The sequence below is a fragment of the Cyprinus carpio genome, chromosome B15 (assembly GCF_018340385.1).
Source record: "Cyprinus carpio isolate SPL01 chromosome B15, ASM1834038v1, whole genome shotgun sequence".
In the NCBI taxonomy this organism is placed as follows: Eukaryota; Metazoa; Chordata; class Actinopteri; order Cypriniformes; family Cyprinidae; genus Cyprinus; species Cyprinus carpio.
The window spans coordinates 3,742,694-3,759,540 of record NC_056611.1 but is presented as its reverse complement, the minus strand read 5'-3'; the positions used below and the strand labels follow the sequence as shown (position 1 = coordinate 3,759,540).

The 16,847-nt window shown below is 41.3% G+C and overlaps 1 protein-coding gene across 2 annotated transcripts in view; it reads right to left on the bottom strand.

Moving 5' to 3' along the window:
- Positions 1-6,107: 6,107 nt before the first annotated feature.
- Positions 6,108-16,847, bottom strand: part of LOC109055862 (mediator of RNA polymerase II transcription subunit 17) — a 12,978-nt gene continuing 2,238 nt past the window's right edge. Inside the window, exons 2-12 of one of the 2 annotated variants that reach the window (XM_042738938.1) lie at positions 16,580-16,830; positions 16,347-16,510; positions 13,477-13,696; positions 13,271-13,407; positions 13,087-13,168; positions 11,845-11,997; positions 10,373-10,503; positions 10,104-10,288; positions 8,011-8,148; positions 7,537-7,654; positions 6,108-6,727 (exon numbers count right to left, since the gene is read on the bottom strand). In XM_042738938.1, the coding sequence (XP_042594872.1) occupies positions 6,527-6,727; positions 7,537-7,654; positions 8,011-8,148; positions 10,104-10,288; positions 10,373-10,503; positions 11,845-11,997; positions 13,087-13,168; positions 13,271-13,407; positions 13,477-13,696; positions 16,347-16,510; positions 16,580-16,814 (1,764 nt within the window). In that variant the 5' untranslated portion in view covers positions 16,815-16,830 and the 3' untranslated portion in view covers positions 6,108-6,526. The remainder of the gene's footprint in view (positions 6,728-7,536; positions 7,655-8,010; positions 8,149-10,103; positions 10,289-10,372; positions 10,504-11,844; positions 11,998-13,086; positions 13,169-13,270; positions 13,408-13,476; positions 13,697-16,346; positions 16,511-16,579; positions 16,831-16,847) is intronic. The other variant, XM_042738939.1, reaches the window with a different exon arrangement.

The following is a 16,847-nucleotide window of genomic DNA, read 5'->3' as shown; positions in this document are numbered from 1 at the left end:
CTAGTGACGTTAATGACACCCTAGTTAGGAGTGAGCACCACTTTTGTATGTTTTTGCTTTTGTTAGGTAGAGTAGGCAAGTTATGGCGTGAAAACTCTGAAGACTTGTTTTCTTTATTTTTTTTCCCTTTTATTAGGAGATTTAGAGGTTGAACTTGAGTTAGACTGGTTTGGTTTTGTTCTTTTCTTTTCTTTGGTGCCACTCTTGTCCTTCTCCCCGATTTACATGTTTTCCTTTTTTTATTTTAGTTTATGTAAAATTGTATAATTTCCCTTTTTGCTGTTTTTGTTATTTGATACACTGTCTTTACTATTGTTGTCACATTATAAAACTACATTTATTGGCAGGTTTGTGCTGCGTTTGTCTTTTGCTAACCCCACCGACATGTACAATGATCACAATCTCAATGTTGCCTTTCCTAACCCTGGATCCAAATTAGGAAGCTGTAACATTTAATGGGGGCTCGTGCAGGATAAATCCCGAATAACTTTTTAATTGTGATCATTGTGTGTGTGGGGAGGGTAGGCGATTGACGGTTGCGTGGTGTTTTTGTGGTGGTATATTCGTGCTGAGAGGTATTGTAGTGGTTATTAGGTTATTGCAATTATGGAAATGTTTCGTTTGCAGAATTTTGTTACTAATCCATCGATAGAGCAGATTAATTTGTGCAGAAAGCAAGAGTTATTGCTGATAGCTGACCACTATAAGATTATTGTTAGTAAACAGGATCTAAGCGAGACATAAAGAACAAATTGTTACAGCGTCTTCGTGAGCTGAGTGTTCTTCCTATGTCAAATACTGTGGAGGTTGAGTCTAGTGGGAGTGTAGGTGCTGGTGACGGTGCTGGGCAAACCGCGGTCCCGTGGATGATGAGGTAAGCGGAGCGGTGGAGCTGATGGTGAGGCGGAGGTGATGGCCGATGCTAAGGCCAGTTTGCCACCATTTGATCCGTTTCTCTCCAAGTTCGGTTGATTCATCAGACTGGGCGCGATTGAAAGTTCACATTGGCGCGTTTTGCAATATGAGGCACAAGAGAAAGCCGAAGCTCGTCAGGCTGAGCTGAATCTGCGGTTTGAGATATGCAAGCTCGAGATTGAGGCTGAGACACAGCTGAAGCTGCGACAGCTTGATCTGGAGGCAAGGAAGACTGCTGCCGGTTCAGCCGCACAGTCAGATTTAGGTCAGGTCTCTGAGGTTTCTCTGCAGACTGATCCATCACAGGTTACGTTTGATGTAAGCAAGCACATTGCATTAGTACCTCAATTTCGAGAATCAGAAGTAGATTCTTATTTTAGTGCGTTTGAGCGCATCGCTACCTCTCTTCGTTGGCCTAAAGAGATTTAGTCTTTATTATTCCAGTGCAAGTTGATGGGTAAAGCTCAGGAGGTATGCTCTACATTATCGATAGAGGAAAGTTTAAAGTATGAGGTTATGAAGTCTGCTATTCTTCGTGCCTATGAATTAGTTTTCCAGAGGCATATAGGCAGAAGTTTAGAGGACATTAAAAAAATTCTACTCAGACATTTATGGAATTTGCAAGGGAGAAAGGGATTCTGTTTGACAAGTGGTGCACAGCTAGTAAAGTAAAGGATTTTAGCGAGTTACGAGAGCTGGTGCTGCTTGAAGATTTTAAGGGATGCTTGACTGAGTGTGTTGTGGTTTATCTTAAATGAACAGCAAAAGTGATGTCTTTGTCGCATGCCGCTGTATTAGCTGATGAATTTGTTTTAACACACAAGAATGTCTTCGCATCTGCACGCCCAGAGAAGTTACAGTCTGTTCATCTTCAAATCAAGCTGTACGTCCTCGATCCAGTCCACCTCGAACTAAAGAGGATCGCGAATGTTTTTATTGTCACAAACGAGGACACGTGATCGCGGACTGTTTGGTGTTGAAACGTAAGCAATCACAAACTAAAAGTGTAGGGTTTATTAAAACCGTTAAGCCGATTGTTTACCTTGGCTACCGAGGAAAGAATTGATGACAGTTACTGACCTTTTTATTTTAAAAGGGTTAATTTCCTTAACTGGTAATTGTGAGGATCAGAAAGAAATAAGGATGCTCAGGGACACAGGTGCCATGCAGTCCTTTATTGTGGCAGGTAGGTTACCGTTGTCTGATGATACCTTTTGTGGCTCAAACGTCATCATACAAGGCATTGAAATGAGCTGCGTACATGTTCCATTGCATCGTGTACATTTGCAGAGTGAGTTGTGTACAGGATTTGTGAGAGTGGCTGTACGTCCTTCCCTTCCTGTGCAAGGCATTGATTTTATTCTTGGCAATGACCTGGCAGGTGGGAAGATGATGCCTGTGTTAGAGGTTGTTGGTAAACCTGAGGTGTTTTGCCAGTTAGAGGCTTTGTCTAACACTTACCCTGGCGTTTTTCCCGCTTGCGCGGTTACTCGCGGTCAGTATCCCAAAGTGGGTAACATGGTTGATTTATCTGACTCGTTATTTTTTCCTCTCCTTGCTGGGGACGAATCACTGCATACTGCTTGCACACAAGAGCGAGATAATTTAAATTTTAAATCTGGTAACCAGTTTCTGTTAACTATAATGTGTGTGGCTATTCGATTCCCGGAAGCCATTCCTTTAAGGGAAAAATCACCGCGCCCGTTATCATCAAGGCGTTGGTGAAGTTCTTCTCCACTTTTTGGACTCCCTAAAAATAGTGCAGACGGATCAGGGCACAAATTTTTTATCGAGACTGTTTAAAGGAGTTCTGGGGTCTTTGGCAATTTCGCACCGAGTTTCAAGTGCGTACCATCCAAGCCAGGGCGCACTTGTGCAGACTGATCAGGGCACATGCAGACTGATCAGGGCACAAAACGCTTTTACCAGACACTCAAGTGATGAAGGAGTTCCTTTGGTTTTATTTGCAGTAAGAGAGACTGCACAGGAATCTCTTGGTTTTAGCCCAGCCGAACTTGTATTCGGACATCAGGTAAGAGGACCTTTAAAAGTCCTTAAGGAACAGATTTTAACAGCTGATTCCTGTCCGAAAACTAACGTGCTGGATTATGTTAGTACATTTCGAGATCGTTTACATACTGCTTGGTCGTTGGCTAGAGAGTCTTTAGCAACTGCTCAGAAAGGCATGAAGCATAAGTTCGATCAGAAAGCAATTGCCCGATCTTTTTATGCCTGGGGATGAAGTGCTTTGTGCTTTTGCCTGTTCCTGGATCATCTCTGTCGGCTCGTTTCTTTGATCCGTATGTTGTAAAGAGGAGAATGAGTGCTTTCCACACCTGATAGAAAACGCCAAACCCGAGTTTGTCACATTAATATGTTAAAAGCTTACCATGTAAGGGAGAAGGCTGAGGTAAAAACTTCGGAACAGACTGCTGGGCTTGCTGTCTCTTCTGTCACGTTAGCCGTAGAGGTGATACCCTCTCCTAGTATCGCCGGTGCAGACGAGGATGGTATCGTGCTTCGCAATGCTCCTCAGCAGTGCGCAAGGCTGGCGAATTCAGGGATTTTGCAAGATCTCTCATCCTACCTAATTCATTTAACTTTGGACCAGGAATCCGACATTGTTAAGTTGATTTCTGATTTTAATTGTTTGTTTAGTGATGTTCCCAGACAAACGAATGTTTTGCAGCATGATATTATTGTAAGTGGTGCTTGCCCTATCAAGCAGCATGCTTACCGTGTAAATACAGTCAAGAGGTCTATTATGCGTCAGGAAGTAGGTTATTTGTTAGAGAATGGTTTAGCCCTGGAGTTCTCCATGTTTACTCGTGCCTAAACCTGATGGCACGTTTAGATTCTGCACTGATTACCGTAGGGTAAACGATGTGACTGTGTCAGACAGTTATCCGTTACCGCGGATGGAAGACTGTATAGACAACATTGGTCCTGCGCGTTTTGTTAGTAAACTGGATATGCTTAAAGGGTACTGGCAAGTCCCACTTACTCCAAAAGCATCAGATATCTCAGCATTTGTAACCTCAGACCATTTCCTCCAGTATACAGCGATGGCTTTTGGACTCAGAAATGCGCCAGCAACGTTCCAGCGTCTGGTGGATATTGTCTTGGCTGATGTACCGAATTATAGCGCCTATCTTGATGATTTGGTTATATATTCAGCGGATTGGAAGGAACGTGTATTCGCTGAAAACCGTGTTTTAACGTCTTGCCAAAGCTAATTTAACTCTTAACTTGGCAAAATGTGAGTTTGGCCAAGCGACTCTCACTTATCTCGGTAAAGAGGTTGGACAAGGCCAGGTGCATCCGGTCGAGGCTAAAGTTACAGCCATTGCAGAAGTTTCCCGTTCTTTCCTACTACCACCCGACGAGAGTTACGGAGGTTCTTGGGTATGGCTGGTTACTACCGCAGTTTTTGTAAAAATTTCTCGACAGTTGTTAATCCTCTTACTGCGTTACTCAGTCCATCCAAACCTTTTGATTGGTCCGTGGAGTGTCAGCATGCATTCGACTGTGTGAAGACTCTTTTATGTGATGCACCTGTTCTTATTGTACCTGATTATATACAAAATTTTAAACTTGAGGTTGATGCAAGCGCGGTTGGTGCTGGAGCTGTTCTTTTGCAGGAAGATGTAAATGGTATAGATCATCCTGTCAGTTATTATTCTCGTAAGTTTAATAAGCATCAGCTTAATTATTCTACTATTGAGAAAGAAGCACTTGCTTTGTTGCTCGCCTTACAGCACTTTGAAGTCTATCTTGGCTCCAGTACTCTTCCTGTCACAGTGTATACGGACCACAACCCTCTTGTGTTTTTATCTCAGATGTATAACCAAAATCAATGGTTGATGCGATGGGCTCTAGTAGTCCAGAACTACAATTTGGTGATCAAACATAAAAAGGGTGTTGATAATGTTTCTAGCGGACGCCCTTTCGAGGGTTTGAGTAGGGTGCATCATGGTTTTTGTTTGTTTTTTTTGACAAACATGTTTGCTCTTAAGGGTGGCAGTGTGACGTCCCGGTAGATGTGCGCGCCTCTGTGTGTGTTTTTTCTCTCCCTTCTCCTGTCAATTTCTTAGGCACGCCTAACTGGAACGGTTATTGGTTCGGGAAGATGTCAATCTTTATTAGCGGGAGTGACGTCATGGCTTCCGCCACCAATCCTGTCCGGCAACAGAGTTTAAACGCTCGACTGGATGTATGCGAAGACAGTTTTTGCTTTTCCTGTTCTTTTTGTGGTTTGTTGTTAATTTGCTCTTTTGTTAGTTTTGGTAAAGTATACTTTGTATAGTTTTGAGTTGACATTTCGTTTCTTTTTGCTAGTTATGTTTGCTTGTGTTATTGTTATCTCCGGCATTGTGTTTGAACTTTTTTTGCCCTAGGCGGGGGAGAAAATCGGACAGGTATGATGTCACGTGACGTACATTTTGCAAACACCTAGTGACTAATGTATAGACACCCTAGTTAGGAGTGAGCACCACTTTTTGTATGTTTTTTGTTTTTGTTAGGTAGAGTAGGCAAGTTTATGGCGTGAAAACGCTTAAGACTTGTTTTCTTTTTTTTTTATTGTTTTCCCTTTTATTAGGAGATTTAGAGGTTGAACTTGAGTTAGACTGGTTTGGTTTTGTTCTTTTCTTTTCTTTGGTGCCACTCTTGTCCTTCTCCCCGATTTACATGTTTTCCTTTTTTTTTTTTTTTTTTTTTTTGTTTATGTAAAATTGTATAATTTTCCCTTTTTGCTGTTTTGTTATTTTATACACTGTCTTTACTATTGTTGGCACGCAAATAAACTATGTTTATTGGCAGGTTTGTGCTGCGTTTGTCTTTTGCTACCCCCACCGGCATGTACAATGATCACAATCTCAATGTTGCCTTTCCTAACCCTGGATCCAAATTAGGAAGTTGTAACATATGCATTACTAAGAACTTCATTTGAATAAATTTTAAAGATGATTTTCTCAATATTTAGATTTTTTTGCTCCCTCAGATTCCAGATTTTCAAATAGTTGTATCTCAGACAAATATTGTCCTCCTAACAAACCATACATCAATGGAGAGATGATTTATTCAGCTTTTAGATCATGTATACATCTCAATTTCACAAAACCGACACTTATGACTGGTTTTGTGCTCCAGGGTCACAAATGTGCTTTCACAACAAAGGAAGAATGCAGAGCTGGAAGTACAAATGTTTTATTTCCAACAAGTGTTTTGGCCATTGCTGGCCTTTTCTTAGAAAAATGACAGAGCATGAGCAAACGGTGAAGAGATGCATCAAATCAATATGAGACCCCAGTGGGCTCTAGGGACACGGGGTCAGGGCCGCCATCAGCAGCTCCATCTTGTACACAAAGTTTCTTCCTTCCATCCGGCTCCAGCGCACCTCCTTGTAAGGACCCCTCAGGTGCGTCCATCTGGCGTCCTGCAGCACGTCGCTCTTGGGCAGCTCTTGGGCTGGACCGCGCGGGAACTGAACCAGCACCTTACAGCTGCTCTCCGGACCGTTTCGCACTGCAGACAGACAGACAGCAGCTCTGTGAGTCCTTCAGGCTCATCGTACATTACTGTTTATGGATCTCCACGCTCCGCCGTGAGGTCAGATGTAATAAAGCACGGTTAGCGCTGGCTCAGACTCACCTGAGATGGTGTATTCTCCGTTGGGTGACGTGACCGTGATGGCAGAGGCGTTCCCGATGCTCTCGATGGGGCCGAGGCCCACATGATTACTGAAACTCAACACGTGCCAGCCCATGACTTTAGCCAGCTGCTGCACAGCGTGAACCTGATGCTGCGACATCTGCACACACACACACCCCATAATGACATTATGACAGCCAGAGCTCAGACAAAAATTAAGATTTGCTTGAACATCCTAATCTCTGATGGACTGAGGATGAGCTTGAGTGTGTTTCTTCATCAGGTTTGTATAAATGTAGCATTGCATCAGTGTCTCAGCAATGGATGCTCTGCAGTGAATGGGTGCCGTCAGAATGAGAGTCCAAACAGCTGATAAAAACATCACAATAATCCACAAGTAATCCACAGCACTCCAGTCCATCAGTTAACATCTGGAGAAGACAAAAGATGAAACAAATCCAGCATTAAGACGTTTTTAACTCAAATACATAGAGTCCATAATCCATAATAATACTTCCTCCAGTGGAAAAGAGCATCTCCTGTTGTCTCAGACACATATTTGTTTAGAGCTGTTTAAACGCTGCTTGATCTGTGCAGATTTCTCTCCTGATTCACACCAGAACACTTTTTCACTGGAGGAAGTGTTATTATGGATTATAGACTCTATGTATTTGAGTTAAAAACGTTTTAAAGCTTGATTTGTTTAGTTTTTTGTCTTGTTTAGATGTTGACTGATGGACTGGAGTGCTGTGGATTACTTGTGGATTATTGTGATGTTTTTTATCAGCTGTTTGGACTCTCATTCTGACGGCACCCATTCACTGCAGAGCATCCATTGCTGAGACACTGATGCAGTGCTGCATTTCTACAAACCTGATGAAGAAACACACTCATCCTGATCTCAGATGATCGTGAGGATGAGCACATAATGTCCATCAGATCCTCATGTGAAGTGATGTCTCTGTGCACCTGTGACAGCAGGAAGTCCTGCAGCTCCTGCTCCTGGTGTGAGAGCGTGATGACGCGTCCGTCTCGATGCACAACCCTGATCTGCTCCACACCGATGTTCAGCTGCAGCTGGATCGACCTGCGCAGCAGATTCGAGACAATCAGGGTTAACGTAATTAACCCTCAAGGCCTTTTCACACTGAACGACAAAATTCTGCGTGAATGTTTGGTACAATGGTGCTTTTGAATCAAAACAGTAGATCTCTATGGGGCTATTCACACCAGGGGCGATCATTCGCGGGTGAAAAAGCAAGTTTTACTTTTGTTTATATTTTAAGATGTATTCTTGTAAGCAGTATGGATGGTTAGTGTTTCTGGTGTAGAACCATATCTGAGGATGAATGCACTGCTGGTCAGCGCCACCAGAACTCTTCCTGCAGAACTGTGTGAGTGAGGCCCGTCCTCTCTGGAAATGTTTCTGTTATCAGGTCATACTTGCAGATCTGCTCGTATCCCTGCGAGGTGATGAGCACTTTGACGCTGGACTCATACACATCGTTGATGTTTGACCAGTGAGCCTGGATCTGAGGGTCCTCTATACGACTGGCCAGAGTGTCGATGGTCCGCGCCGTCCTGAAACAGAACAAAGACAGACTTTACACGGTCACACCTGAAGGAAACAGATCAGTGAACATTATTAGACACACACACACACACACACATACATGATAAATATCTCAGAACACAGAGATATCTGTTCTTCACAGCCCTACTTTCATTGTTCTTTGCTTAGATGCTGAAAGAAGCCTGTCGAACACAACTATACACAACCTAACTACACCGTATTCATGTATGATTACCAGATCATCTTTACTGAGTGGAGCGGTACAGATCTTCAATCACGCACTGAACTCCTGTGTGTGAGATGTAGGGGTCGACCGATTATCGGCGCCGATATTAAGCATTTTTTATTTTTTATCGGCATCGGCCATTTTCAAAACCGATTTGCCGATAAAACCATTTTATTTTGAAATGTGCGATCTGGCACTGATCCAGCCACCTCAGTCAGAGCGCACCGCTCTGTGGCCTAGACTAAGCCCCGCCCATCGTCCGTCTGATTTGTTGGGAGTCATGAGCCTGGCCAATCAATACGGCTGGCGCGGCTGGAAAATGTTCCGCTCTCACACCGAAAGCACAGGAGCTGATTCAGTGATCATCATCACACATCAATAAGTTATCTCTCGAAGGTAAGAATGCAGTAAAACGTTTCCTGAAGTTGCAATAAATCACTACACTGAAGTTGCAAAACACCTAATATAATCGATTTATGATGACAAGCCCCGTTCAGTTATTATACTGTGAATTCCCGGTCAATGTCCGTCATTGCAGTGATATGCTTTAACGGATCATCACATCAGTGCTGAGATAGTGAAACTAAAACCTACTTCTCCTCACCATTCGGCCAACTTAACGTTATATTGTGAATAGATTATCAACACGAATGAATTCACTCACGTCTGCTGCGGGTTTTTTTTTTTTTTTGTTGTTCACATAGCTTCACTGAACTGCGTCCGTTTCCGTTAGGGCTCTTAGTCAAATAAATTGCGCATATTTGGAGAAATGTTGCTTTATTCTAACATGATTGCAAAATAATTTATCATACAGATTCAGAATTACCATTATGCAATTTTGAAGAGCTGAAAGGGCATCAAGCACGAGCTCCCTATTCCTGATTTAGTTATCTCCGTGGCCGCGCTCTCTCATTTGACTAATAACCAGGGTGAGATTTGCCGGGAGGGATGGGGGGATTTCCCCCCTTCTGGTCTATGCATCCCTGCCTCTGCTGAATAACTTGTATCCCCGGTGGGGATAAAAACATCATGCAAACCCGCTCTGACGTCCAGATCTGAATCAAATGATTCGCGATTCGCGATCCGATTGAAGCGCATCGAAACAGTGAATCATTTTGCGACGCAATGGTTTAACGTTAACTGATTCGGAGTTTCAAAAAGCTCCGTTGTGTTCTTTGCTCGCTTTCTCAAATTCTCGATGTAATTTGTTGTTTGAATAACCGTGGACATTAAATCATTACAATTAATAGGCCTAACGTAGGCTTACAATGTTTTTATTAAACTGAGATCACACTAAATACAATTTCCGTCGTATTAAAAACATTTCATAAAATTTTTCAAAAGTATCCCCGCCTTTGTTTATTTCACAAATCGCACCCTGCTAATAACCCTATGCTAATAACGTAAATTGTCAATAATATCACATTGCACGTTTCTGGATGACGCTGTCCTGTATACTTCCTAGTTTGTATCGCCGTGATAAACAGTCAAACAAACATTTTACACATAAAAAAACAAAAAAACAAAACACTATTACAATATGGGATGTGTGTGATTTTAATGCAATTCTGGGTTGCAAATAATTCTTGCCTTTTTATTCTTAATTTTGACATTAATTTTCATTTTTACACAAGACACATATCGGTTCAAAATATCGGTTATCGGTCTCCTTGATCTGTAATAATCGGTATCGGCCCTGAAAAATGCATATCGGTCGATCCCTAGTGAGATGCTCACCTGCTCCTCAGGAAGATGTGTTTGGCCTGTTTGATGATCTTCTCCAGGAGTCCCTCGCTCTGCTGCAGCGAGCTGATCTCGGCTTTGTCGTAGGCCATGGGTCCCGCCAGACGCAAGCGCTTGTGTCCGAACGGAGCGCTGGCAGGATGAGGCATCACCACCGAGCTCAGCGTCTGCTTGTGGAACTACACACACACACACACACACACACAGATGAGGAGGAGGAGGGGAGGCGCTCCAGGACGAGGTCTGCGGTGACGTGTGTGTACCTCTCGGATCAGCTGGTGGAGGTTGTGCTCTAACACATACAGATGATCGTCCGGTTTACTCTTCTCCGGTGAGGCTCTCTGGCTTCTCTTCTCTCCGGTGGAGTGACAGAGAGAGATGGACAGCTGCAGACCTGCACACACACACACACACACAGACAGAGTTACACTAATAACAACAGATGCTCTTTTAGAGTCACAAATCATGAATAAAGGTGATGAGAACATGTTACCATAACTATAGGTCTTGAAATATGTCATTATAATCAGTGTTGGGAAGGTTACTTTGGAAATCAAGTTACCCTATTTACAATGTAAGGAGCAGTGTAACTATTTCAATTATTTATTTACATTTAGTCATCACTTACAAATGAGGACAATAGAAGCAATCAGAATCAACAGAAGAGCGATGATGTGCAAGTGCTATAACACGTCTCAGTTAGCTTGACACAGCAATTATTACAATTGAGCTGATAAAAAAATAAAAATAATAAATAAATAAATAAATATATATATATATATATATATATATATATATATATTATATATATATATATATATATATATCTATATATATATATATTATATATATATATATATATATATATATATATAAATTGGACACACAATATTGATCTGTGTTTGGTAGCGTCGTAAGCCAGGGTCCTGATCATCAAAGTAATGTAACAGATTACTTTTCTACATTTCTAATGAATGTTTTGAACTGTTAATCATTTTGAAACCGTTAAAACAGGAACAGGAAACACATGCTAACAACGCCTTGAAAAAACTGTTAATCTTAAAAAATAAAGCATATACATAAACCCAAACAGACTCGTGAAACATCGGTTGGTGTCTCATTTTTTAGAGCAGTCAGAAAATGTGTGTGAGATCATATTCAGATGTAACCCTCTTATAATCATTAACATTTTCATGAGTAACTAATTTAATTACACTTCAGTAACTGTCACTGATTACAGTTACATTTATTTTGTAATTAAATTACCTAATTCTGTTACATGTAACTAGTTACGTCCCAGCGCTGAATATTATATAAATTATGTCTTTGAAGCATAAATACAGTAACACTATATAATAAGATTTAATCTCTTAACATTAGTTGAACTAACAATGGAAAATATTTTAAGGCATTTATTAATCTTAGTTATTGTTAATTTCAACATTTACCAATGCATTATTAAACTGAGCGAACATGAAATAAACTGAATATCAAAGAGTAACACACACTGTGACAGATGCATTGCTCGTTGTTAGTTAATGAATTAACCAGCTTTAACTAACGCAACCTCACTGTCAAGTGTTCCTGTTAATACTAAGTACTCGCACAGTGCTTAATACTCGACTGTGATCAGAGTTCCAGTGTGTGCACTGCTCGGGCTCTGTATAACAGCCTCTGCTGAATGAATTAATGAATGAATGAATGAATGAATGAATGAATGAATGCGTGCACATACCAGGAAAGGGTTGTGAGATGATCTGGTTCTTGACGACGATGTGAGGGATCTGTGATTTGATCTGAACAGCTTCACGTGAGAGCTGAGCAAAGATCTCCTTACACAGCAGCACATTCTGAGCCGCCTCCAGCTTCACGTGCCACGTCTGAGAAGCTGAGAGAGGACGATTCGAGAGGAATACACACTTACAGCTCGTGGAACAGACCACAACACACACATCTGATAGCACACGACTAAACTGTGGAGAGCTGCCCTCTGAGATCAGGGATTAAATCCTCCTTTAAAACTTACTGTTTAGGGAAGCTTTTATGTGATTTATGTTTTATTACATTGGCTTTATATTGTTTGAGTAGTTGCTTTTTATTTTTTTTTTTTTTTTTTGTTGTTTTATGTACTTTTTTTGTTTATTTTTTTTTTTTTTATTTTTGTTATTTTTGTGTGTGTGTTTTGAGTTGCTACTTTTATTATTATTATTATAAAAGATCTGGAAGTGTTTTGAGTGCTCGTCACTCTTTAGCCTCCAGGAGCTCCGCTGTTTTTGGAGAGAATCATGAAGCTGTATCTTTCTTTTATAAATATGATAAAACTGAAGACTGGAGAGATGAAGGATGCAGTACTACTCTATAAGATTAACATGAGAATAATAGTTATTTTTAAAGGATTAATAAAATCCTTTTGATATTCATAGTCATAAATATTCTATATATGGGTCAACTCTATTCCAAAGTATAATATTTGTAATATGTGTCCCTGCAGCACAGAAGCAGTCATCAGTAGCACAGATATATTTGTAGCAATAGACAACAATACATTGTATGAGTCACAATTATACATTTCTCTTTTATGCCAAAAATCATTAGGATATTAAGTAAAGATCATTGTTCCATGAAGATATTTAGTAAATCTCCTACTGTAAATATATCAAAACTTAATTTTTGATTAGTAATATGCATTGCTAAGAACTTCATTTAAACAACTTTAAAGATGATTTTCTCAATATTTAGATTTTTTTGCTCCCTCAGATTCCAGATTTTCAAATAGTTGTATCTCAGACAAATATTGTCCTCCTAACAAACCAGACATCAATGGAGAGATTATTTATTATAAATCTCAATTGTAAGAAACTGACCCTCGTGACTGGTTTTGTGCTGCAGGGTCACACGCCTGTGTTAGTCTTACATCTATAAAGGTAAGTATAGTTTGAAAGCAGCATTTCTCATCAGCCGCTCTAGCTGGCTTTACCAGGTTTGGCTTTGGGCTGTCTTCTGAAGAGACTGACTGTGCCGAGGTCTCCGATATCAGGAGACTGCTTCTGAATGGACACCTGGATAAACACACACACACACACACACACACACGGTTCATCTGGTGAAAGCTACACTTGGTGTCTGTGCTCACAGGTGAGTTATCTTTAATGGAACATCACCTTAATGTAGGCCGACCCCTCCAGGTCGCTGGGGATCTGCACGCTGAGCGGACAGTAATCGTCAGGGACTTTCTTATCCAGGTCGAGGTCTGTGTTCTTGATGACCTCAAACGTGCCGTGATGGGGGAACAGAGACCCTGCAGAACAACGCCGCATGTTAACACACACACTTCAGAAACATCAGAGAGGTTAAAGCGCTGCATTACCGGCGCTGCGGTAGCTCAGGTCCCCCAGGATCTTGTCCCCGACCTTGCGCAGCTTCCACTGTGAGCGCAGACGCAGCAGCTCCGAGTTGAAGTCCCTCTGTCTGCGCTGCTCCTGGTTCTCCGCCAGAGACTTGTTGAGCTTCTCGGCTCCCTTCAGCAGCAGCTGGGCGGCCGTGGCCAGAGACTTCTTCTTGCTGATCAGCTGGAACACCTGCGGGGTCTGAACTCTCACGCGGTCAAAACTACATACTTACATATGATCTATATTCTAATTTAAAAGGCATAATTTCTGTTAGGGGCAAAAAGCTTCTGGCTTCTCTCCTGAGGCCACAAGAGGGCGCATCCAGCAAAATATTACTAAACCAATAAAATAACAGGACTATCTTTGAAAAAACTGAATAATGTTTATCAGCCATATATAATTAATTAAGTTGCTTAAACACTTAGAAACAAAACCGCATCATGTCTGTATGTATAGTTTAACACAAATGCAACGCTTGTGCATTTGAATGTGGATTTTTATTTTAATTCGACCGAAAATTCGAAATTTGATTTTCTTTTGACATCCCTGCTAAACCCAGCAGACGTGTCATGAGTAGAGGAGTGACATATACCTCTGTGATAACATCGTAATGGTTGTTTTAACGATGTGGGATTTGACGTTATCCAGTATATTGGAAAAAACCAAACAAAACACACCTGCAGAGCGCAGTGCACGCATTCATTAATATTAACATTCATGTTGATAATACAAATGATGCATTAGGACTATTAGAACTCTTTTGGAGTAAAGCAAAATGTCACCGGGCCCACTCATCGTTTTAATCATACGCTAGATTTAATTATATCGCATGGAATCGATCTTATTGACATAGATATCGTAGCTCAAAGTGATGATGTTACTGACCATATCCTTGTATCGTGCATTCTGTGTATTGATGATAATAACTATATAGCTTCGCGTTATCGTCCGGGCAGAACTATTGTTCCAGCCACCAAAGACAGATTCACAAATAACCTGCCTGATTTTATCTCAAACTGCTCTGTGTTCCCATAAATACACATGAACTAGACAAAATGACTGGCAACATGGGCACTATCTTCTCTAATACATTAGAAGCTGTTGCCCCCATCAAATTGTAAAAAGGTTAGAGAAAAACGTACTGTGCCATGGTACAACAGTAATACCCACGCTCTCAAGAAAGAAACTCGTAGTCTAGAGCGCAAATGGAGAAAAACGAACTTGGAAGTTTTTAGAATTGCGTGGAAAAACAGTATGTCCAGTTATAGACAGGCTCTAAAAACTGCCAGAATGGAGAAAATCCACAAACTCATAGAGAAAACAACCAAAACCATCCACGGTTTTTATTTAGCACAGTGGCTAGATTAACAAATAACCAGACGCCACCCGATCTAAATATTCCCTCACAGTTAAATAGTAATGACTTTATGAATTTCTTCACTGATAAAATAGATAACATCAGAAATACAATAACAAATGTAGATTCTACAGCGTCTAATACTTTAGGTTTATCTATCGCACCCAAAGATAAACTGCAGTGCTTTACAACTATAGGACAGGAAGAGCTAAATAAAAACTTATCACTGCATCTAAACCAACAACATGTTTATTAGATCCTGTACCCACTAAATTACTGAAAGAGTTGTTACCTGTAGCAGAAGAAACCGCTTCTCAATATTATTAACTCGTCGTTATCTTTAGGTCACGTCCCAAAACCATTCAAGCTGGCGGTTATTAAGCCTCTTATTAAGAAACCACAACTAGATCCTAGTGAACTGGCAAATTACAGACCCATTTCAAATCTTCCATTTATGTCTAAAATTTTAAAAAAAGTTGTGTGTCGGCTCAATTGTGCTCCTACCTGCAAAAAAATGATCTCTATGAAGAATTTTAGTCGGGTTTCAGGCCCCATCATAGCACAGAAACTGCACTTGTTAAAATTACAAATGACTTGCTTCTTGCATCAGACCAAGGCTGCATCTCATTGCTAGTTTTACTTGATCTTAGTGCTGCGTTCGACACCATAGATCACGACATACTCATAGATAGGTTACAAAACTATACAGGTACAAGGGCAGGCTTTAAGATGGTTTAGATCCTACCTGTCCGATCGCTACCACTTTGTTTATCTAAATGGGGAGTCATCTCTTTTATCCCCAGTAAAATATGGAGTGCCACAAGGATCTGTCCTAGGTCCTCTGCTATTTTCAATATACATGTTGCCCCTTGGTAATATCATTAGAAAATACGGGATTAGTTTTCCACTGTTATGCTGATGATACTCAACTATATATCTCAACAAGACCAGATGAAACTTCTAAACTATCTAAGCTAACAGAGTGTGTTAAAAATGTAAAAGATTGGATGACCAATAACTTTCTCCTATTAAATTCAGATAAGACAGAGATATTACTTATCAGTCATCACTGATAAGCTACTACTAATTATTGTAGAAACTTAATTTTCTGTAAAGTTGCTTTGCGATGATTTGTATCGTAAAAAGCGCTGTACAAATAAACTTGAATTGAATTGAATTATTTATTTATTTTTAATGAACGCACTTAACTTGCTATAGAGTCTTGACTCTGACTTTGAAGTGAGTTTGCTGACTCTGTCAACTTCTAACAGGTGAAGCTCTGTCATTTTTCGTCCAAATCCAACAAATAATACATCATTTTGAAGTTGTTTTAATAGAGGATGTAAACATTTACAATGTGCTCATTGTGACTCATTTTGCCAGCACAGGTCACATATAGTCTAATTATCGTTATCGAAAAAATCCTAGAAAATATCAAGATCTAATTTTTTTTTTCAATCTGGCACAGCCCTAGTCACGAGGAGACCGTACCTTGGTGACGCTGGGGTCCTGGGACACGGGGTCCAGGGCCATGTACTTCTTCTCCTTGAGCACGCTGAGCACGTCGTGCAGCACACACATCTCTGTGAGAGCGCCGCGCAGGTTATTCCTCACCGAGTCCCACGGCCACAGCGAGGGCTGGAACTTCACCGCACCTGTCAGCAGAGAGCAGCGCTTGAGTCACGAGCAGGCCTCAGCCCCGCAGTACAACACCCCCCACTCACCCTCGTCCTCCTCCGGCTCCGGCTTGCTCCACGGCTCCCGGCTCTCCCGCTCCGGCCCGTCCTGCTCCGAGTCGGAGCTCTGGTCGAAGTCGATCCGCTGCGCCAGCTTGGCCAGGTTCTGAGACATGGAGAGCGGAGGCACGTACGTCTCCAGACCATCCAGAGACACCTCCTGCACCTGACGCTCACACTGAGACTCGATGCTGACGCGCACCGCCGGACCTCCAGACATCATGCTGACCGCTGCAGCTCTGCACACACACACAGA